The sequence below is a fragment of the Lontra canadensis genome, unplaced genomic scaffold, assembly GCF_010015895.1.
Source record: "Lontra canadensis isolate GAN:19392208 unplaced genomic scaffold, GSC_riverotter_1.0 scaffold5, whole genome shotgun sequence".
Lineage (NCBI taxonomy): Eukaryota > Metazoa > Chordata > Mammalia > Carnivora > Mustelidae > Lontra > Lontra canadensis.
Genome location: NW_022630999.1, coordinates 3,234,754 through 3,259,129, shown reverse-complemented (window position 1 = coordinate 3,259,129; position 24,376 = coordinate 3,234,754). Strand labels below are relative to the sequence as shown.

Here is a 24,376-nt window from a genome sequence, read left to right as displayed (position 1 = left end):
TTGAGTAAAGATATAAACACATCAAGAATTAATATAAACGTAAGTCATTCATATGAGAAAGAAATAACAATAATTATTTTAAGCTTCAGGAAAGTTTATTGGGTAGTTCACTGGAAAAAAAATTTTGAATGTGCTCTACTGGTCATCAAAAAGTTCCTTACTGGATGTATGCCTTTAATTCCTCTTTGTTTTTACTCGTTCCATGATACCACATCAGCTTGTGATTTTCCAGGTTATAGTCCTTCAATTATAAATATACATGAAGACCCATATAGATGATAATATGCCCAGTGGCTATCAGAGTACGGATTGAACAGATATTGGTTGAATGAATGATGACTGACATAGCCCGCAAATTCAGCAGGTCAGACTGAGCAAATGTTGTCAGCCCACAGATCAATGAGTTATTTACATAACATCTACTCCAACACAAGCTCATCGCTGCAACCAGTGATGGGATGCAGATGGACAAACAGTGGTTCCTACTCCCACGGAGATCTCTTGTGGAGCAGACAAGTCATAGCCTCACCAAATAAATGTTCAATCACACATGATGGAAGAAGTTAAGTGCACAGGAATGGGAAAATTGTGGAAAATATTTGGTTCATGTGGAGAGAAGATGTTACCACAAGCAGTAACATTAAGGCAACAACAGATGCACTTCAGCATTATAAATTGACCCAGTATGATCTAGAAGCCACACTACATCCGGGGCTGCGTGGCACTACAGGGAGGGAGCCTGGATAACAAATGGATATGAGTTTGAACACAGTTTCAGCTCCTTGCCAGCAGGGTAACCTTGGGGACGTTTCCTTATCTGTATAATGGAGATGGTAATACCACGATTTTGCAGAAGGGATAACAAGCATTGTGTGTTCAATGCCTGGCATGTCTTTTATACTCAATAACTGCTAGCCATTATTATGGCGGGCAAAATTTTAAAAAATGTCACTGACCAATCAAAGAATAAATAAATCTGCAATCCAGATGATCATTTTATCACTTCAAGGTGAGAGTAAACATGATTTGAATGATGATGCCAATGGCCTCATAGATTTGCTGCTTCAGATGTAAACCACAAATTATTTAGCTAATTACTGACTAGTTACCACGTGCCAGGCTCTGTCCCAGGCTAAGTAAACCATGAAGCATTGTCTCTAATTTGCACACATCTTAGTGCTCTGGAAACTTGATTGTAGAGAACACAACCCCACTGGGAGTCTGCGAACCACCTTGGAAACCAAGTCTATTATCAAAAAGCCAAAATTAAATGGCCGAAACCGGGGCCAAGTCATGGCTGAGAACCTCCAGGTTTGGAGAGTGAGGCCAAGAAACCAAGATTTGTCCATGTGATGTACAAAATGACATCACCGTCCAGTGGTGAGGCTAGAGCAGAACGAAAGCTTCACCAGACCTTCTCTTAATGCAACACAGCTTAAAAGCTTGGCTATAGCACACCAACATGAAACTAAGTTTCTAACAACTCACATTTTCCCAATCTTGGAAGGTTGGGAACTTCTTGCCAAGTGGGTTTTTCATTCTAACGTAGAAAATGCACTGACTTCAGTTGCTTACTCAGGCTCACGCACAAGCAGTCTCCTCGTTCAGAAACGCGCAAAAGCCTCAGTGGGCATGATGTAGGAAGCAGCAAGCCTGCTGAAAGGAGGTGAGGTTACATGCGACAGGAGCGCCAACTGGCTACCACTCGGTGACAAAGGCGAGGCGGGGTCGATGAGGATGCCTCGGATGGCCCGGGCCAACAGCGAGGAAACGATCCTTTCTGGACAGCCGCTACATGCACAAGCAAGGAAGGGCCTTGACCCTGACCCTCACCGGCAAGGAAGCCGAAAGGGCCTCCCGAGCGGACGTTCGTGGCGCTGAAGCAGAATCCGAGCGGCGGCATTCGCTAACGTCGGCCGAGCGCCTACCGTCCCCGCGAAGCACGCTCACAGCCACCGCCTCGGCTGAGCTCTCCTCGGGGTCCCCCGAGGGGCACGGACAGCCAGTACTTCGATTACAATCACCACTACTATTTCCGCTCCATAAATGAGCCCCGAATGCCAGAGCGGCTCCCCACGCCGCAGCTCGTCCGTCCCAGCACCGCGTGTAGAAACTAGTCCGGTCGCCCCGAAGCTTGTGCCGCTAAGAACCAAACGGAGATCGGCACAAATAGAGCCCCACGGAGCCTCCTCTTCTTCAGAGGCTCTGCGCTCCTCAGCGGGCTCCTCCTCAACTTTTCAGGGTAAACACTGCAACCTCGCGGAGGGGATCCAGGCTCTGGTGGCCGCGTGGGACGGCTCGGTGGCTTCCTTCCTCGGCACCTACCACAGCCCACGGAGGGAGCTCGGTCCTGAACGAATGATCAGCCTCAACCGGACAAGAGCCGCCGTGCACGACGCAGAGCCCAGACGCCATCAGGACCCACGAGGGAATGAAGCGTGAGAACAGACGGCAGATGCCCTCAGGACTACTTCGTGTTTGCGCTCTACGAGGCTTGACCTTGACCGCGGGAATGAAGGACACTGGGCAGGGGCAGTCTGTGCCTGTTCCCACCCACCCCGCCCAAGGTATATCGGAGCCCGCCGCACAGGTGCATGCCTCCTGGATACTCCAATGAGTAGAAACGTAAAGTATTTCAAGAAGGGAGATAAACTCTGCAAAGACGCGAGGCACACAGGATAAACCACCCCCGGGGGAATCAGTCCCCAAGGTACACAGACACGCGCCTTCTTCCACCACTGGGGTTTTGAAGCCAGAGGACATTTCCGCTGGCTCCTCCAACCCACTGTGGATTTTCTGTATGCACAGTTTTCTGCATGCTCCCTAGCGGTCCCTGCAGGGACATCCGAACCCCCTCAGAAGTGGAGGCTGACCTTGAAGCAGGCTGGTAAGAAAATAAGAACATTTTCCTTTCCTTTGGCTTGCTTGAGATAAATTTATTGAACCCTTATTGTATGCCAGGCCCAGAACTACAAATGGAAATACAACCTCGTGCTTGTTCTCAGGGTTCACGGGGTTGGGGGGGGTGGTTGGGGGGGAGAGGGTATGGGTGGGGGAAGAAGGTGGAGCCTTCAACAGGGGAGGAGGGTGCTGAAAGAAGGGATGGGTGTGTGGCAGAAGAGGAGAGGGGCCCTGGAGAAGGGGATTTGAGGAGTGGTAAGAGCCCATCCGCCAGACTTCTGGCAACACTTAACTTTGCTGTCAGGGAGAACTTGAAAAGCACATTTAAGAGAGAAGGGGCAACTTAGTGCCAAATCAGATCTGCCCGTGCACGTTTACCAGATTGGACTCTGGGAGCCAAGGATTTAGTCGTGATGTTGTCAGAACCAATAAACGCATTAGGAGAACTGGTGAGGGGTAAACGTGGAGTCAGAGGTGAGGTATTTATGGGAACACTGGAACACATCGAAGGCCTCCAGGCTGTTGAAATTCTAATTATGAGACATGAAATAACCCGAATTTTGGAAAACTAGTACCCCTTGCAACGCTGCCAAACACCTAGCATCTGTTCAAATCTATTAGGAACCATTTCCTCAGGGAGGGAACGTGAAAGAATTGTGAGCAGCTGCCAAGACGTGTTGCCTGCTGGGGTTGCCACGTTCATGCCGTAAATTTATTGTGTGACCTTATTCATTAATACCACTGACCACGGACACGGCGCAAAACGGACAACGCATTTGCCCCAAAGCACATGTGAGGTCAATGCTTCCAAGAGGTCATAAAACAATTTAAGAAGTACCTCTTAGAAAATGCACTAAAAAGCAAACTAGCACACCAATCTGACTCATCACATTTGGCTTAGGAAGCTGACCCTATGCTCTGCAGTGCACCCATTGCAATTTTCAGGACCCTCACCCCATCCATTTTGAAGCAATTTACAGTAGCTGCGTCAGTTTCTTGAATTCAGCTTTTAGCAGGTTTAAGTATTTTGTTGGCAGGTTCCTAAGAATTGTTTTTGGTGACATTTTCTTCTATCGTGCGTTTCCTCATGGAGCCACTATGGGAGGTGAATAATCAAGCCATGTGACACAGCAGTGTTAGTAACACGCAGCTATATTGGGTTACTTTCCTTTTACTGATCATTTTGGGCGCAGTACTGCTCCCTGGGTAACTCTGGGAATTCTCCAGAGGTGTGCAGCAGCCGTGAATCTAGCTCTTTGTGTTTGTAACTGTACACCTGTTATTGAGGCCGAGGACGAAAAAACACCAAACACACATTGTTCTATTTTTAAGCCGCCGTACTCAGTTCCAGGGGTGGGAAAGGTGCCCTTTCTCCCCTTGAAAGTTACCAAGAGCCAGTATTCTGTTGTAGTGAAACTTAATTTCCCAACTTTGAAGACAGATGATCTTAAGTACCGAGGGAGAGAATGTGTGTGTGTGTGTAAGCATGTGGGTGCATACCAGTAGGAGCTGGTGGTGCCAAAATACATCTTTCCTCACCTCCGGAAATGCCTATCAGGGAAGCGAACGAGCTGGCAACCAGAAAGCTCTCATGTTATGCTCACTGTTTTAACCCGGACACACGCTCATGACCCGGGGCAGAAATGCTTGCATGTCATGCCTTTAGCAGGATTCCGCTAAATGAGAACTGAAAGATTGAATCAGTGAATCTTTCCAGGAATAGCGTGGTGAAGCACTGCCTGTTTCAAAAGCAAACAAGCAAGAAAAAAGCCAACCACATAAATTGGCAGTAGGGTGCAATATTTCTCTGTCAAGAGCCCAAGTGTTGGCTCTTCTGTTCCGACACTGCTCAAGGAAGCCGTGTAGTAAGTTTCAGGAACAGCGATGTCACCTTGGAATTCTGACCTTTCGTCCCTCCTGTGCGCACATCTCCAAAAAATGTTATGTAGTGTATAACCCTCTTTTACATGAAAATAGAGGCTTCCCTGAGACCTTCTAAAATAACTGAAAACACTCTGGGATCTCACAAAAGGATTGTTGCTGCCCGGTGGGGTTGGAGTACCAAACAAAATGGTACCTTGCTTTCATCAAACTGACAGTTGGGCGGAGGAAGTCGGGCATGACAATGGGGCCACCTGGTGATGCTGCAAGAGTAGGAAAGGGTTCCTGGAGGAAGTGACATTCCAGGAAGGACCTGAGGGTAAGGGGTGGGGGAAATGTGAAGAGGCTGGAGAAGAGTCAAGGCAGGTGCAGGCCGTGCAAAATGGGATGGAAATGGTAAGCAGGAGCCATACAAGACATGCTCACAAGTCTGACCTTTATCCCAAAAGCAATGTAAGGCGTGAGCGCAGAGTTGAGTTTTAGTTAGACTCTATAGTCTTCATGTAAAAAAGGAGACAGGGAGACTAAGCAGGGAAATTGTTAGAAATTAGGATCGAGACTCTGTTTGACCAGGGTGGGGCCGGAGGTATTGGTCAGAAGTCAGAGTTAAGGAAGTAGAATCAACAGGACGGGGTTGGGGAGGAGCCAGAGGAGGAGACTCAGCTTCTGGCTTAGCTTCTGGTTTCTACATTTCGTGTTGATAAAACAACACCCCTTTTTAAGAGTTTTGCTGCTCTTTCTAAATTGAAAATTGCTTGAGTCCCCCTCTGTATTTGTATTCTTTCACCAGGGATACAGTTATTCTATATGAGCTCACTATCTTCGTAATAATGAACCAGCTCTTCAAAATCTTAGTAACTTGGGATGCTTGGGTGGCTCAGTCAGTTGGGCTTCATGTGGGGCATGGAACCTGCTTGGGAGTCTCTCTCTCCCTCTCCCTTTGTCCCCCACCCCCATGCTCACTCTCGCTTTCTCTCTCACAAAAAAACAAAAAACCAAAAAATCTAGTAACTTGGAAGGGACCAGTGGGCCCTTTTATAGCCAGAAGGAGAGCTTAGAATTATGAAGTCTTTCCTGGGCCTTTAAGCTTATTTTGCATACAGTTCTAGTTATGCTTATATCTGGTGACTCATTCTGTAGCTCTTGTCCATTTTGAGAGGAATGAAGAATCGCATCCCCAAAGGCTAGTCCTGGCTAACTTGATACTCTCCAGCCAATGGAGTTTTATCAGCTCCTAAAAGCTGTAGTTACTAAGGCCCTTCAAGGCCTTTTTCTGCTACAGACTTTGAGTGCTGGCATCTGTGAATCTTGGGACCAACCATGGTCAGAGGGAAGGCGAAAGATGTCACACAACACTAGAGAGATATCAGCAAAATTCACATCATGGAAAGCTAATTTTACATGGTAAGCAATCTAGTCTCTTCAACAAACAAACTGCAAAGGTTGGAGGGTGGAGAGAGAGAGACAAAGAAAAGGCTGGGGGGGCGGGGAGAGAGAGAGAGAGAACCTATAGATTAAGAGATTAAAAAATACAAAACAAATCCAACCTAAGATGTAGCTTGGTCCAAATGAACAAACTACAAAAAGAGACGGAGAAAAAAGAAGTAAGGATATTTGAAAACCAACTGGATGATATTATTAAGAGATTACTGTTAATTTTTAAACAAACAATAATGGGCATTATGGCTATGTTTAGGGAAAAGAATTCTGTTTTTAGACATAAATGACTTCAATGGAAACCAGACTTGCCCTCACACCACAGAAAGTCCTGATCCTGTATCAAGGAGAGAAGACTTTCACTCTCAGCCCAGAGCTTGAGGTCAAGGTAGAAAGAGCGAACAAGTTCACCTCACATTTAATCATATTTCCCCACCTGCCTCTACCCTAAGAGTTGCGTTGCCCCAGACAAAAACAGAAAGGTACACTGATAGTCCCAGACTTGAATTCATGTTTGCCCAGCAGCGTATTCCTGAAAAGAAACTGAAAGCGAAATCAGTGATTCTAAATATTTGAGTTAAATTTTAAATGCACTAAAGCAATCCACGGTGAAGCATTTTCCAATTCATTAGTTCTGGAAAATGCCCAGTTATTCTCAGTTGGGAAGGCACATCTTTCTCAAGGATTGGGATTGGGGGGATATGAGTATCAGGGTATCAGAAAAATCTTTATGGTCCTTTTAAACTACACAAGTTTACATGGCTCCTTCTACTCTCCCCATATCAAAAAAGGCCAAAAACCAAAAAACAACCCCCCCCTCAAAAAACCAAACACAGAGATTATATTAGCTACTATTAATTACTAAAAAGAGTGTTTTTTTTAATCCCTTGAGTATGTTGGGACTGGAAAAGTTTTGAGAACTTTTGATCTGGGACATTCCTTTAGGTTATTTTCTCAAGGTGAACTATACCTTCAACTATACTGTTGAATCTTTCAACAGTCAGAAAACGTTTTAGAACAGATCTGTTGGAATGAAGTTCCTGAAAGAGACAGAGTATCTTTCTTTTTAACAAATAACAAGCTACATTAAGGCCAGAGTCCTGCTCTTTATGCCACTTTTCAATCTTGATCTTATGAACCAACAGAAGAGATAGGATTGTTTTTTTTTTCTTTGATAATCCCTCAAATAGGAATTTAAGCCAATTGTCCATTTTTCCATTGTAGAGATAAAATACAGAGTATCTTTTACCCACGAGTGAATCAGATAAACTCATTCAGTCGGGATTGACTTGGTGACTTTTATAATTAAACATACATAAAGACTATAATAACTGAACTATACAATTAGGGCTGTTCATTATACATGGCATAAAAGTGTATACTTGTGATGTTTCTTTTGAATGGTTTTTTGTTTTCATATTTTTTCTTCTACTGAAATCTTAGTAACCTTTGAACCACAGGTCATTTATGCAGTTGGAGTCATGAGAGATCAAATCCTGCACTTCTGACATTAAGTCTTTCAAAGATGTATGGGGTTGAAAGGAACAAGAGAGAGAATCACCATCTGTAAAGACCAGTAACATGCTGGGCCTGCTCATGCTTCAAGAAGTTCTCTTCAAGCCCCTCTCCTGATGAGGCTGCCATTCTCGCATGTAGATTTCAACTATCTGTACGTGTAGGAAGCTGGTATCCGTAGCTCCGTGTCACAAGAAGGACAAAGGGTTTAGCCTACAAGAACACCGTGATTGTGAACAAAGCCCATACAAACCATGAATACTTTACAAGGGTAACCAAAGGTTGTAAAAGCCAATCTCTCAGACTGCCCTGGGTGGGGGGAGGGGAGGGAGAGACTGTATGAAATATGGTACAGAGTACATTTGGAGAGTGTTCAAAGATCTGATTAATTATGGGGACACAAATGGTAGATTCTGTAGGCTCAAATTAATTTAAGAACTGTGTTCTAAATTATATTAGAAAACATCTTATTGACACAAACCTCAAATTCCTTGAAAAGTTTCTAAGTTAAATTTTTGAAACTTAAATTTGTTGCTCAGAGTGTCATAGTCTTACATGTAGATAAAAAAATTAAACATGCAAATCTCTTAAATTTTCATCTCAACATGGAGACAGTGCAAAAATTTTTAGGAGCTTAATAATGGGAAGGTATTTAGAAGAATAAAGTACTATTTCTTGCACATCTATGTGTTTAGTCCTTGAAATAAAAAGGATAAATACAAACCAAATGGTAAGTCAGAAGTTGATTAATGCCTAATTAAAAGAAAATTCTAGGGGTGCCTGGGTGGCTCAGTGGGTTAAAGCCTCTGCCTTCGGCTCAGGTCACGATCCCAGGGTCCTGGGATGGAGCAGCCCCGCATCAGGCTCTCTGCTTGGGAGGGAGCCTGCTTCCCTTCCTCTCTCTCTGCCCGCCTCTCTGCCTGCTTGTGATTTCTGTCTGTCAAATGGATAAATAAAATCTTTAAAAAAAAAAAAATAGAAAATTCCAAGAGATCACACAGAAATGCAGAATAGTTTACATTATCCTAATTCTATAATGTTATAGAAAATAATAGTGATTCAGATAACAGGACTCTAAACACTCACTACAAACCCATAGTTCTCAGAGCCCAGTTTAGCCTCCTCCACGTACGGGTTGGGATAAATTAAAAACAAGAAAGAAAAAAAGCCATGAAATTACTGTGATAAATTGTGATAGAAAAGAAATTCCTCTCTTTTAAAACACAGTAGTGGTTGTCACTGCTGCCTTTTCTCAAAAACTGATTTCATTTGTAAAAATAAAATGAAATGGATGATTGGAGTCTGGATGTTTGTTAAGAAAATAGCCTTTCGGTCAAAATTTGACCACCATCTGCCTTTTTCTGGTGCTGACAAAAATCTCCTTCCATGAAAGAATCGTTGATTTAATCTTAACTTTTATATGTACTCTTTTGTGCTAAGTAGACCAATGGGTAGATTGGCAAGAATAATGTACCAAGGTAAAATTGATTAAATTTGCTCTACTATATTTAATCTCTGTTCCTCTCTCTCACTCTTTTCTGTGCAAAGTTGGGAGTTGTGAATGCCAAAGAAAATGTTTACTTAACAAAGATACATTTGAATTTGAGTGTATTGTGATTGAATGTCGAAAATGAAAACATTTATTTGGAAGGATTGACTATGCTTTGCTCCAGAGAAATTCATGGCAGCTAATTTTGCCTTTTGTACATTAAAAATAATTACATTATTTCATTCAAGTCCTCTTAATAAGTTGTATTATGACTGGCATGTGGCTGCAAATAGAAATTGGTTAACAGTGAGTGTTTGTTGAGTACTCACAGGACTCCTAAGATATTTTAAGAGGAAAATGATCAAATTAGATTCTTACTTGAAACGACCAAGGAAAAACTACCCATTTCCAACAGGGTAACTGAAGAAGACGAATGAAAATTAAAGCTTAGCCATGCAGAATCATGAAGCTTTCTTTGCATCTCCTTTGTGAGTCTGATGTAGGCACAGTCTAATTCTATGACAATTATCACAAATATGTATTCTATAACGTGGTGTCATGTGGGATGTATATTTCATTAGAATAGATACACTTCGGGCTTTGGACAGAGATGATTTCAATGAGAAACATCCCATGGGATCAATTCTATCCCTAACACTTATATCCCAATAGCACAATAAACATGGGGTCTCTGCTTCCCCCATAGACACTATTTGCACTGCACTGAGGAAGGAATTACTTGTACCTGCAAAGTTTCAAGGAGTCTTTCTTTTCTTCCTCAAAAACTCCTTTTAGAGCATTATTTGTGAGTAATATAATTTTGATTTCTCATAATAAGAAATATGGAAATGAAGTTTTCAAAGACTTAGGAACCATGCAGCGGTATTTTCTCCTTAAACAGATATGATGCCACAAATATGATGCCACAAATTGTTTTCCTTCTAACATCCAACTCCCCTGTCCCAGTAGGGAGCTTAAATGGTCTTTGTCAATGTGGGCAAACTGCTACACAGCCTGACCAGGGGGCACCTCCGGAGAAGCCTGGGTGCCAAGCTTAATCAGAGAGGAGACACGCTGTCTGCCTTCAGGCAGCTTGCGTTTGGAGAGGACACTCTGGCCCTGAGCCACCAACAGCAAATCACAGGGCTGAAGAATAAAGTCGACAAATACCAGAGTGTGGTTCTGTCCGACCACAGAGGGCAGACATTACTGAACAATGTCTAACATTTGTTTGTTTGTTTGTTTGTTTATTTATTGAGGATTTTAATCTTATGCCCCTTTTGTGGATTTCAACACAGAAAGGATAATCTGAAACAGCAAAATAAACAGAGGAAACCAACTGCTAGTGAAAAAATGTGCAGTCCTTGTTATCAAGGATAGTTCATGTAATACTCTGTGTTCTTCATAATTCCCGAGTTCCTTGGTCAGAACAAAATCCATCCTGTGTCTGGCAGCATCCCTAAGGCTGCCTTCCTTGATAGCAACTTCGAAAGACCTAACAAGCTTTAGTTTTCCCTTAATAATAAAGATTTTTTTTTAAGACATGTTCAGTGGCTTCAATTCAGCTTATACCAAAGAGTCTTTGGAGGTTTTCTTTAATGAACACAAAGGAATGACTTATAATTAGTCTGTATGTTACATCTACATATACTGCTGGTGGGGATGTAAAATAGCGCAACTACTTTGGGAAATAGTCTGGTAGCTCTTCAAAAGATTAAGCCGAATTACCATATGATTCAGCAATTCTGCTTCAAGGCATATACCCAAAAGAAATAAAAACACATGCCCATAACTGTTCATGCAAAATTATTCATTATAGCAAAAAAAAAAAAAAGTGAACAACCCAAATGTCCACCAACTGATAAGTGGACACATACCACGTGGTACGTCTGCACAATGAAATATCATATGGCCATAAAATGGAAGGAAATACTAAGACGTGTTGACAGCATGGATGAACCTTGAAAACATGCCAAGTGAGAGAAGCCCATCAAAAAGAACCATATCCTGGAAAATTCCAGGCATATGAAATGTCTTGAATAGACAGATCTATAGAGAAAGAAAATATATTGGTGTTTCCTGGGGCTGGGGAAATGGGGTAATTAGGGAGTGTGTGGATTGTGGTGATGGATGCCCAACTCTAAATGTACTAAAAGCCATTGAATTATGCACATAATTTGGATAGACTGCATGCATGTGAATTATATCTCAATTAAGTGCCTTCTTAAAGGGTGGCTCAGTTGGTAGAGCCTGCAACTCTTGATCTTGGAGTCATGAGTTCAAGCCCCACGTTGGGTATAGAATTTACTTAAAAACAAAAACAAACCAGTAAATCCAAACAAACCATATTTATGGGGCACCTGGCTGGCTCAGTCAATAAAGCACACAACTGTTCATCTTGGGACTATGAGATTGAGCCCCATGCTGGGTGTACAAATTACTTAAAAGTAAAATCTTAAAAAAAAAAAAAATAAGATCTTAAAAAAAAAAAACTAAGATAAACCTAAATCTATCAATACCAATGAATAATTTTAGAAGCTTCACAGAAATAAAAGAACCTCCTCCTCTATGGTAAAAGGGCTTCTATCATTTTATCTATCTATCCATCCATCCATCCATCCATCCATGAATTGCTATGCCCAATGTGGGGCTCAAACTCATGACCCCAAGATCAAGAGTCTTACACTCCTCCAACTGAGCCAGCCAGGCGCCCTGGCTTCTATTATTCTCAGGAATAAGGGGAGATTAGCAGAGGATGGCAAAGTGCTGCAGCAAGAGTTTCTAGCAATTTAAAGTCTGATACATGCTGTTATGTAACACTCTTTCACATAAGGGAAGCATGCTTATGTGATGTATGCAGCACTTTTCAAGCACTTGACCTCACTTGGTAGTTGTTAAGTTACTGTTCAGATGTTTATTTAATAGGAAGTTATATAGAGACTTGCAAGCTATGTTCCCATTGAACATCTGTGTTCTGTTAAGCTAAACCCAAATGTTTTCTACTAAAAGCAAGTGACACTGGGTGCTCAATTCAGAGGGAAAAGCAATGAATAAAGTCAATGGATTGAATTCTCTCAATTTAAAAAATTTCCACCGCAAACTTTTCTTTTCCTTCCTTTCTTCCTCTCTCCCTCCCTTCCTTCCTTTTCTTTCTTTCTTTTTTTTTTTTTTTAGAAAGAGAGTCATCCAGGGTGGGGTAGGGTCAGAGGGAGAGGCAGAGAGAATCTTAAGGAGGCTCCATGCCCAGCATAGAGCCCCATGGGTTCTATCTCATGACCCTGAGATCATGACCTGAGCCAAAATCAAGAGTTGGAAGCTTAACTAAGGAACCCAGGTGCCCCCACCATAAATTTTTCTTAAGGCTTTCTTGACTTCTACTGATATTAATGGTAGCAGATAAAAGGGTTTGAAAACTATGTAATACTATACCTAAATGGTATTAGAGAACTTAAAATTGCCAATTATGCTTAGATTAACAGCTTATACATGGAAATATGTTTATAGTTTTGCCCTTATACTGCACGAGAGCCATATTGTCTTATGGCAAATGTGCTCCTATATCATACAGAATTTAATATATAAACATTTTTTAATGGACCCATAAAAGTGTTAATGAATTTTCATTTTGTTATTTCTAAATACGATTAAAAGCTACTACACTGCCTGGCTCTAAAACTGTGTTTGGGATCCTTGTCAAAAAGGGATGCTTGCAGACATGTCATTAAGCCTACGTCCCAAGATAAGACTCCCAAACTCAATTCTAAAATTAAAAAGGACATGACAAGATTCCAGTAGAGAAGCACTAATGTTTCCATTTTTTCTTAAATACTTAGTGTGTAGGTTAGGTGTCCTGATATTAAGGATTTTTTTTTCTTCTATGTATCCCTATATTATAATTTGGGAAACTTTTGTGACATACTTTTTGGTAGATAGCTTTAAAATAATGAAACTTCACCTCTTAGCACAAACACCCTTAAGAACATTGCATTTCTATTACAGCTTAACTAGAAGTGATCTAGTACAGAAACAAATTCTGAAAAAGTTGTACATTAAAAGAGTTATCAACAGATGAGGTACTGACAGACTTTGAGTTAGAAGGACCTTGGGAAAACAGAACAAACATACAAAGCTCTGTGTGCACATACACACACTCATATTATGCTGTAATGAAAACTGTGCCCCCAAATTTCATAACGTAAACATCTACGAGATCATCCCCTACTAAAGACATTCATGCTCTGTTTGCAGAAGAGTTTTGGTAGTTAATGTAAAGCACTGGTAGAAAGATTGTACCCAAATGGAAAGAAAGTAAAATGCTTGCTTGGCAGAACCTTCTTCATTGACAGCTCTTAGTGTATGTGTGTATGTGTTGGCAGGTGGCATAGGCCATTAAAGAAACACAAAATATGTTAAAATCATCTTAAAATGTTATACCCATCTTATGTGTCCTCTGCTTTTAGAAGTGTATTGAAATACCTGGGATTTGCTTCAAAATAATCCAGTAGTGGGACCGAGTATAGGTCAGGGAGGCAGCCCAGGGATACTACAGATGAAACAAGACTGTGTGTGTATACGTACAGATATTTTTGCTGGAAAGTACTGATAAGTTCTGGTAATGTGGATGTTGTTTTAGCAAGCTGGATCTAGGAGACTTATAGTCATCTTGATCTTATGGAATACTTTCTAAAACATTAGCCAACAGCTCCTTCTGACTTGTTGCTTGTCTCCAGAATCAAAGAACTCAGACACCGGCCACCTTTCCTCCAACACCCTGTGAAAGGAAACCCCCTTAATAATTCAGGGGAATTTTCTTTCCTCTGAAGAAAACTCAGGTAGAAACCCAAGCAATTGTTGAAAATAAATAAATACACAGATGGCAAAACATCTTTCCCCACATGAGGAAGTTTAGGAAGCAGACATTTGAAAACAGTGTTACACTGGTATTGTAGAAATTGATGGGTTCCTAAGGCAAGTGATCATGGGTCATGCACTGGCTTGCAGCCTGGGGATCTGACATGAGGCAAACATCATCTTCATGAGGACACTAAAAAGAAGTTTAAAGCCTAAAAACCTAGATTCTACCCAGATTCAAAACTGGCTGGATTATTCCAGCAGATCAATCCTCTAGCAGAAAGTAATACCACCCCAAAACTTTCTTTCTGCTTATCATGAGATGCTCTCTAAACATGGAACAGAGGGATGATGGGGGTACTTAGCATGCCTGCAGTCATACAATCCATGACACTGTCACAGAAATCCTTGTCTGGCTATAGAAACTCTCTCTTTCTATCTTTGTGTATATGTGTGTGTATATGCACATATATGTCTTTCTGTTGGTAGACACTCTGGCATCTTTTTTCTTGGCTTTCTGGGACACAGATAAGTCTTTTATTTGTTTCTTTGTTTGTTTTAAAATTTTATTTCTTTATTGGCGGGGGGGGAGAAAAGGGAGAGGGATAAGCAGACTCCATGCCCAGTGCAGAGCCCCACACAGGGCTTGATTTTCCAACCCTGAAATCATGACCTGAGCCAAAATCAAGAGTCCGACGCTTAATCAGTGGAGTCACTCAGGCATCCCCAGACAAGTGTTTTTTAACAGACACAGGTTCCCAAACATTTTCAGGATAACTGGTTCTCCTAGGAGAAGTCCATTCAAATCAGAATCAATAGACTGGGTGTCTCTGTGTGTTTGGGAGTACTTTCATGTTTTGCTCTATGTATTTCTATATTGTTTTGCTCATGCAAATGATAAATATTCATTTTACATAAATGATTTTTAACTAAAATCATATGGGGGAAATAATGCTGTCTTTGGAAGCATGCACTAGTAGGGGCAAGGGAAAAGCCAGAGAATGCTTCCTGGAAGAGGGAGTATCTGAACTCATAAGGACCTGACCTAAGTGATCATAGCCCCAAAGAATGATTCTAGAAAAACTGTGAAGTGGTGGTTCTTAACCCTGGTGCACCATAACATCACCTGGAGAGCTATAGAGACACATCAACCCCCATGCCCTATTTCAGATCAATTAACTGAAGAATTTGGGGGGTTGGGGGTTGGGGGAGGGGAGGTGATGTCTGGGCACCATATAGTGTAATTATCCTGAATGGGACAGTACAGACTCTCAGAACATGGCCTCCAGAAGTGAGTGGTGCATAAGGTTGTAGAAGCTCACTGTAGAAGCAGCCCTGCCCCCAGGCCCCACACACCACTTCCAGTCCTTGAACATAATCTCCAGTCAGAATTCATCAGGTAACATACTCTCCTGGAAGCCATGATGGCATCAACAGAACAAAACCATCTATTCCCAGCACCCTCCACAGACCTACAGTTCCACAGTGCTTTGAAGGAAATTACCAAATTGGAATATAAGGGGGAAACATTTATTTTTCTTAAAGAGTGATTTAATTTTACAGGAAGCTTTTTAAAATTTCTTTTTAATTTTTTGAGGAAGTTTTCAAAAAATTTCTTACAAAGCAGAACTGATGGAAAGCACAGGCTAATTTGAAGCTTCTGCAATTTACAGATAAGAGTTCCCGACTCATGCCCAAGCCTTCTGGAAAGTTGCATCTGACAGAGAATCTTGAGCCTATGGCCTCTGATCTTTCAACTCAAGAACTGTTCCATTTTCACCACAAACATGTTTCCAGAAACATTCAGTTCTGAGGGGTTAGGTGACCACAGGCTGAACTCCTTTGGGCCAGTGGTTTATTGCTGCTGCTACAACAGCTTGTCCAAACCCAGCCAGTGTGAGCAGAGGGTTGGGTCCAGGAAGGTGTCCTACCCCATCATGTGACATCTGGAGCCCTGGGTTCAGTTTTGGGAATGGGGTACAAGGGGTGGCAATCAGGGTCGTGAAGGGCCCAGAAGACCGGGGACACTTAGCTTATGTTTAGGTGTCCTTTGGATCATTGGAAAAACTGTCATTCTCCACTGCTCCATGTGGCACAAATAGGAACACTGGGAGGAACTTACAGGAGACAGACTTCTCAACAGTTCCGACCGTCTGAGAGTGGAATGTTCAGGGGGCAGCTGACAGCCACCTTCCAGGGGTGTGTGTGGGGGGGTTCCTGCTGTGGGTGCCAGGCTGCACCCTATCACCTCTGTGTGACTTCCATCTACGAGAGCCTCAAGTCTCCTCCTGGCTCCCCCTCCTGAAAGCGACAGTTTCTGTGGTTGAAACCCTGTCAGGAGGCTCTTCTCTCATTCACATCCAAGAGGCCACATTTCCAGGGTGGGGGAGGGGAGGTTATTTCTGCTGGGAAACTCTCAGGGCCCACCCCTGGCTCTTACTGCATTGAATGGGGAGAGTCACGTGTGAGGAAAACAAGGAGGAACACCACGGCACATGCTCCATCTCCCGCTAACAGAGCTGTTTCCTGCTAGGGAGGAGGAGTTTCCTGAACGCTGGAGAATCCAGAAGAGGATGGTCACATTGCTCCTTGTGTCCTTTGTTTCCCACTGGGCTCACCCTACCTGGGTCACCACTACCCTGTCATAGTGCAGTCCCAGGCCTATCTCCCAACCAGACTTGGAACTCCTTGAGGTGGGGCCTTGTCTTCCTCACTGTGGTATCCTCAGGTCCTAGAAAAGTGGCTGGTACGTGAAAAGTCTCTACAAATGTTTACCGAATGAAGTTGTCTGTAATAGAAAGGTAGACTTTTTCTGCAATAGCTAGACTTACATGATTCTGTCTACATCTCAACAAAACCCCAAATCCACTAAAATTTTTTAAAATAGAATTTAAAAAATAATTACCCAGATTCCTTTTAACATGATGCAAAAAAAGAAAAAAAAAAAAAGCCGGGTGATCTCTACCCCACAGATAGTCTTCCCATTTTATCCCACCCCCTCCTTCTCTAGATGGACATTCCTTGCCTCCCTTCCCATGTTTTTGAGCAGCTCTAGAGAGAAAATAAAGCAGGGCTTGTTTCCAGGCCACCACGAAGATCGGATGCGTGTTGAAACAGAGACTCAGTTTGTCTCGAGTTTTGGTTTGCAGGGAAGGTTCAGCTCACAGTGTGTAGAACCCGGGGTCCTACAGATTCCGGGGTGACACACACTGGGCCTGAGTTTCTCAGGAAAGACTGCGGAGTTGTATAACCAATGAAAATATTTAGAATTTTGCAGCTGGGATAAGGCAAACACACCCCACGCTGGAGGGCAGAAACCAATCCCCTCCAGTGGTGAAGAAGGAATTCTCTCTGGCTCCCGTGTTATTACTCGATTAACTTCACGGTTTCTTAAATTTACCTTTAATGGGAAAGTGATCGCGGCGAGGATCACACACAGGAGACATGTACAGTCTGGAGGCTTTGTGCCGTGCTTCTGAATGGAAACTGTGTCCTCTTGCTTGAGAACTTGCATTTATACAAAGCGGACCACCAAGATGGCTCTTACTGATGTTACTGTGACAGCCAAAAGCTCCCACTAACTGAGCACATGCTATGTGCCAGTCATAAATCCTCACACCATATAGGATGTACCCATGACAAAGGTGCTGTTATCCCCTCCATTTTACAGAGAATGAAAGGGAGGCCCAAAGCATCTCCTCCCCACCTAAGACAGACACTTTCTTTCCTTCTATAAAATGTATGCATGGGGAGAAGGGGAGAAATCTACAGTCTCTTTTCTCATACGTAAACGCCTAGAGTATTTCAAATAGGCCTTAGCTATACCCCAGGGCCATGACAATCAATAGTTTAAAATATTACATTTTTCTTACGTGATTTTGGCTTTCATTTTCGAAGCCCTTCATAAGCCCTTCACATGTCCAAGTAATCAATTAGGAATTGTCTAGCTCATTTTTTGCCCTCTCATGTTCAAAGAAATGACAAATCTTTAGATTATTCTTATTGTAACTGCTATTTTTCCGAAGCCAGAGGGATATACTTTGAGGTACAACACTTACTGTTCTTTTATTTTAAAGTCAAAAGGGCCCTTGTCGGTGATGGCAGCTTGTTGGCCTTAATGATGGTTAGGTTCTATGTTCCACCAACTACATTGGTCAATAGGTTGGGGAGGACGCTGCCTAAGGAGTATGTGACACGCCACAGAGCCTGTCACATGGAGGAGGAAGTATAGGCAGGCAGGTAATGTTCTGTTTTTCTGGACTTAAAAATACTTGTTTGATTTTGGATATAAATAGAGTTATTAGTTTTCCAAGGACAAAAGGGCTCCAAAGTTCTTTTGCCCTTGGGAATGTTTAGGCAGAAGCTGGACAATGACTTGGAGGAGATACTGCAAGGCTGGTTGGATCGCATAGTGTTTCCAAAGTGGAGTAAATACAGTGGTATTCATTTATTCTGGTGGGACAGAAACCCCTCTTTAATGAACAGTAAATCACATAGTAAGAAAGTCATTCTTTTCAATTCTCTTTCAGTTCCTGTGATACAGGAGCAACTAGTCTTATTGTGGTACTAAATGCATTTAACGCCTCATCAACACCACCCCCTCTCCCCACCAGGCACCTTTTTAAACAATGAGAGCACAGGTGTCAGGTTCTCAAAACCTTTGGGAGGCAATAGTAGCAATCCAGAATTTTATTACATTGTAATTTATTACCTCCCTCACAAGACAAGTAACAGGAAATTTCTGTAATGATTTAAAGCACTGGAAGAAAAGTATGTTGATTTCAAGAACATTTTAAGGAAATGAGAATAGGGACATTAGCCATATAATTTTGGGATGGAGATGCCATGACTCAGAAGGTCAGATCTGGGATCATGTTCCTAAAATCAAATGTCTGTCTTGTTGCCCTGGTTGCCCTCCCTTGTACCCCACCCCAGAATTGAACCCAGTACTCCAGATGTCACATGACAGGGCTGGGATACCGACCTGGACCCAACACTCCACTCACACTGGCTGGGTTTGGGCCAACTGCTGTATCAACTGCAACAAACCAGTAGCTCAGAGGAGTTCAGCCTGTGGTCACCTAATAGAGGTCACCTAACAGAAGGCCAGCCTTACTCCCTCATGGCTGGAATTCGGATTTGCTTAAAATATCGTGTGATTTCTGGGCAGCTCTCCCTGTCTAACCAACACACTTCCTCTTGGGGATTGTATCTTTGTGCTCATGTCTCTCTTGTGCCTAGCTTAGTGTCTGACATAGTAAGAGCTCAGAAAATAGCTGTTAATGAATGAATGAATGAATGTTGAAAGATAACCTCTGTCCATCTTATAACCTCAAGTCCAGAGTGCCCTGCCATGGGCCACAGACACTGGTCCCACTCTACTGCTGTTGGCCTTCCCCCACCCGTCCCCTTTTACTTTCATTATACCCAACTCCACAGAGATAGTTGGCCAGGTGATGCTCCCCACTTCCTGAAGGCCAGAGACACAGGCTGAGATAAGTAATTGAGGAGGAATGCACATTTAGATGAGGAAAGAATACAGTACTAGGTTTTCTAAAAAGATGAAGGAGGAGGTGATAGTTATGTCTACACGGCATAACCTGAAATGGAGCTTAATTATTATCTAGTAAATTCAATCAGGCTAAGCCAGCCAAACCAACTCATATTTCTGGCATGAAATACCTAGTTTGGCTGCCTGGGCTGACCAAATCAATAGAAATCGGCGCCAAACCTCTATTTTATTGAGTGGTGTGTTGGCACCGACTTACTCTTCTTGTTTAAAAACACAGGTACTTGAGTACAAATCCAGCCATCGGCTGGCTCCCAGCTTCTCTGGCAGCTCTGGAATGTTAATACACACTGGGGATATTTGGAAAGACTGGAATTTCAAATTTGGGAAGAGGAGAACTTGGCTTATTGGAGCTTTAGAGCTCCAATTCACAAATGTGGATGTTTCAAGTACGAAAATCTAACTTAGATTTCTGAGTTTAAATAGGACTTTAATACGATTAAATGTGCAGAATCTTTCAAAACAAAATACTTAATCCAACAAATGCAATAAGGGCTTTGTGCATTTCAACTTCCGTCTGCAGAAACTCTGGGACTTTTGACTTGAAAGCATTGAGTCTGTCAAATATTTTCCTCCTGGGAAATAATCCTAGGGGAGCATGAGCCCTGAGTTCTGATTCTGGTGTTCCTGCCAAGTGTGGGAAAGATCAGCACAACCCTGACACAATATGGTTATACCCAGAAGATGGAGAGGAGACATTTTCCAATCACTATTTGCTTAGGTGGCAATAAACGTGGTGTTTAGTAATATGTTGAGTGGAGCTTTGTCATGGAACCGTAACAGTTGAAGAGGGCCATAAGGGAAACCCAGTGATCTATGGGTGCATCCAGTTAGCAGGCACCCCTTACAATGAATAGCACCGACATTCAAACCTGAGTGCCTAGACTGGTTGGTTTGGGCCCAAGAGTTGGTTTGGGCCAACTCTTTGTTGATGAGCTTTGTTTGGCTTGCAGGGTTTTGTTCTGTTAATTGTATCAAGGTTGGAAAATCTGGAGGTTCTTAACAATTTTTAGGCTTCTGGACTCTCTTGAAAAGTCAGATTTGGGCCGCGTTGACACATGGCAAAAATGTTGTCTCTCGTCTACACTATTCTGTGGCTGGATCCCTTTCCACTTATCATTACGCTTGTGCCTGTTACTTCTCCTGTCAAAGCAAACTATTTCTCTGTATCCATGCCTCTATCACAGTAAGAACACAAAAAGTAGCCTTAAAGGGCAGCTTCATAGTTAATCATCCCCTGCTTGGCCATGGGAAGCATTTGAGTTTGCTTTTCCATTCTAAAATAACAGTTCTGACTTGGTTCCCTCCCTAGGCAACACATTCTCCGACACTTTCTCCACATTCTCTAGCATCTCCCAGCATACATGGGGGTCCTCCAGGGGTGCATGCAATTTTCAGAAGTTCCCTCTGCCTCGTTCCCATTGGGTCATATCCCTCAACCTCTTTTTGGTTTGGAATCACTGTATTTAAAACCCTGAAGGAAAGTCTTATTGAATCAATTGTTCATTGTAATTGATCATAAGTAACCAAAATACTATATAGCTTGGAAATTACTGCTTTGAGGTTAACATGTTAAAAAGATCTTTGGCAAACTAAATTATGTCCCTTGTCTTAACACAGTCCCAAAAAAGGGCTGAGACTCTTTTCATGTGGTAGCTTCCCCAACTTGCAATTAGGTCACATTTTAAAAGTTCATTTAATATTGGTTGCTTGCAGTTTATAATTCCTTTCAGTATTATAAATGTTGTTAGTTTTTCCACGGTTTACCCAGAAATTTCTTTTTCACCATGCAAAGGGATTGCATCATAGTGGGTTTTTTTCCTGCAAAATTATTCAATGAAAGCTTGTATTCCTTCAATAAAGTTGGTATACTAAGTATTAGGAAACATCAGGAAAATCCACTTTGAGGTAACTGTCAAGTAAGATTGCTACTAAGGGGAAGTAGTATTTTCTCTAATTGTACCAAAGGAGGGCTTTCCTCTTAGAGTGACACAGTGGGTTTTTAGCACAATTACCAGAAAGCAGAAACCTCTGAACCCTGGTCCCACCCTCGAAGAGACAGTAGAAAGGAATTCAGAACCCCTCAAGTTTGTGTCCAGGAAGATCACAGTGACTCAACTCAGATGCCAGCCAGGAGGGATGGGGAAGAGGGACAGCCTGATCCACTAAATAAAATGGTGCATGTGAGTACATTCTGTCCTCTCAGTGCTGTTGCAAGAACTTGCTTCCCAGAAAAATATCACTATGTGGATAATAAAATGAGAATGTGAGCTCACATCAACATCAATCTAGCTTCTGTGATAAAAGCTGGGGCTGCTATGGTTATCCCTGGTCAGCAATGGGCCAGGGCACTTTGGTAACAGCACCCCCCCATCATCGTGCCTCCATGATTGTTTTATGGGCACTTCCTCCTCCACTGGGAGACTCATGGACAGGCAGTCACTTGTTTAAAGACCTGAACAAGTGGAAGCCAGTAGAGATCCACGAGGCAATGGGGGAAAAGTTGACATAGCTCCTGTCCAAGGAAGGCTAGCCCTCTCAGGCATGTAGTAGTCAGAATCTTGCCCCATGACTTTTTAGTTGTGCTATGAAGTTCTTACTACACAGAGATCTTAAAAAGAGATTATAAATATCCTTGAGAACTCCCTGGGAGGGGAAGGGAAAAGATGCTCAGAGCCAGCTCACTTAGAGGGGGAGTGACATGGCCAAGGAGGGACAGTGAGCCAAGGGTGGCAAATAGACCAGGGGCAGTAGTACCTGAGTTTTGGGCTTTAGCTACAAACCCAGAAACCATCCTGCTGGGACAGTGTCTAAAGAAATTCTTCCTTCATGTCAGAGATGTGCTGTGGGGAAAGAGAAGAGTGGGCAGGAAGGAATGTCTAGTAACTTTTTTTTGCAACTTCTTGGCTCCGTTGGCATTCCCCAGTCACAAGACACAAATGACTCTTGAAGCACTTCCCATGCAGGAGTCAATTGCTAGCTTGCTGCCACAGAAAATAGCTCCTACCCCGCAGATCTTCCACTCGTTGAAAATCCAAGTGTCAATGGACAAAATATCTAGATGGGGAAATCTCCCACCCCCTCCCTGTTCTCCCACCAGCGTAAAAGGTAACGGGTGTGGGGGACAACCAGAGAAGGAAATGACATCATGCGGGTTCACCAGGAAAAGATAAAAGTGTTGGTGGCAGCAGAGTTGGTGAGTGTGGTGTGGGCATTACCTCTTGATGAGGCTTCCAAGAAGGCTCCCGCTCAAGTCCTGGTGGCTCTGAGAACAAGCATTCTTGCATCAATAGCTAATAGGCTGTCCAACCAGATGTTATCTGGGTGGGATAAGAGGGTGAGAAAACAGACCTGTTGTACGCTGTTGTCAACTAGATCGCTGTGGTCAGAGAAGGCTGGCTGTGTCGTGTTTAGCAGACTGTCTCTTTTGTAGCGAGGCAGACCAGATTACGTGGTTGTTTAAATCTGTTTCCTCTTGTGATTGGTAAAATACGAGAGTTATAATCATTCATGCATTACTAAAGCCTCCTTTCCATCATTCTGAAGGGACTTTTTTTTTTTTCTAGAACAGAGCATGCATCCAGCAGAAACCTAAAGCGTTTGCTTTTCTAAGCGATCTTTTGCAATAAGCACACTTAAAAAAGAACCACACTGCACATGGTACCTGTGACGAGACTGGAGATGATAAGCGGTAACACCAGCATCTGTAACATTCGCATCAGAAGTTCCCCAGGAAAAGAGAAGTATTTGACTTCCCGGTAGCTCATTTTGTAGGGTCGGAGGGTAAATCCAAGGATGGTACCTGAAATAGGGGGAAAACGGAGAAAATTGAGATTTTTAAAAACTGAAGTTTAGTCATAGTCCTAGGGAAATGAGGAACAATCTGGGGAAATGAGGGATGATTTGGCTGGTGGTCACTCCTGTCTGACGGGAGTACATGTATTTAAGCAGCAAATATTTGTGCTGCTTTAAGAGCAAGGGGTATGCCTGTCTCTTGGGTTGTAGTCTAGAAGGGTCTGGCTGAAACCAGGGCTGTCAGCAGGCCTCGGAGAAAAATTGTTACTGGCTTCAGCAAATGAAAAATTTCTTTGTCTAACTTGAATGCAGTGAAATCCATTTTGACATGGCTCAGTACAGAGTTACAAAGATAGGGGCATAACTAGGAGACAAATCATGTATCCATGAACTAAGCAATATAGAAAAAAACCCTCATAATGAATTTCCTTTGTAACAACAGATGTTAGGACTGCTAGCATAATCACTTATAAAGGGTGGTGTAATTTAATTTTTTTCCCAAGTAAAGAAATTCCTCTTGTTCACATTGTTAATCCATTTTCATCATCTCCCTGTCTGCACACCATGCTTTCTGTCTACATGGTCTCGGTATTACCTTGGCAACTGTATTGTACAGACTGGTTAGTTGCTGGCAAAAGAAGACTCCAAAATGAGCAGAGGCATTTTTTTCCAAAAATTTTCCCTGAAAACTTTAGGGGGAGTAGGAGAAGGAGAAAGCAACTTTCCCCTTAATTTTCCTTCTGCTCCTGGAACTTTAAAATATATTTTAAAAATAACTTTATCTGTAAATTAAATGATGCATCATAGCTTTTGAACTGTTTGGAAATCAACAAATACATTGAGGAAATTTACTCTCTTCCCCACCTTTCCCTAATTTACTTTCCTTGCCCAAGAAAATGTACTTATCCCAATATTGTAAATATTTTCAAAACTTCTGT

General features: G+C 42.5%; 1 protein-coding gene across 2 annotated transcripts in view; it reads right to left on the bottom strand.

Annotated features, from left to right (window-relative positions):
- The window catches only part of SLC1A3 (solute carrier family 1 member 3), a 77,129-nt gene that overhangs the window by 31,400 nt on the left and 21,353 nt on the right, over positions 1-24,376 (bottom strand). For both annotated transcript variants that reach the window (XM_032851339.1, XM_032851340.1), the window contains one exon: positions 23,308-23,445. In XM_032851339.1, coding sequence (XP_032707230.1) covers positions 23,308-23,445 — 138 coding nt within the window. The remainder of the gene's footprint in view (positions 1-23,307; positions 23,446-24,376) is intronic.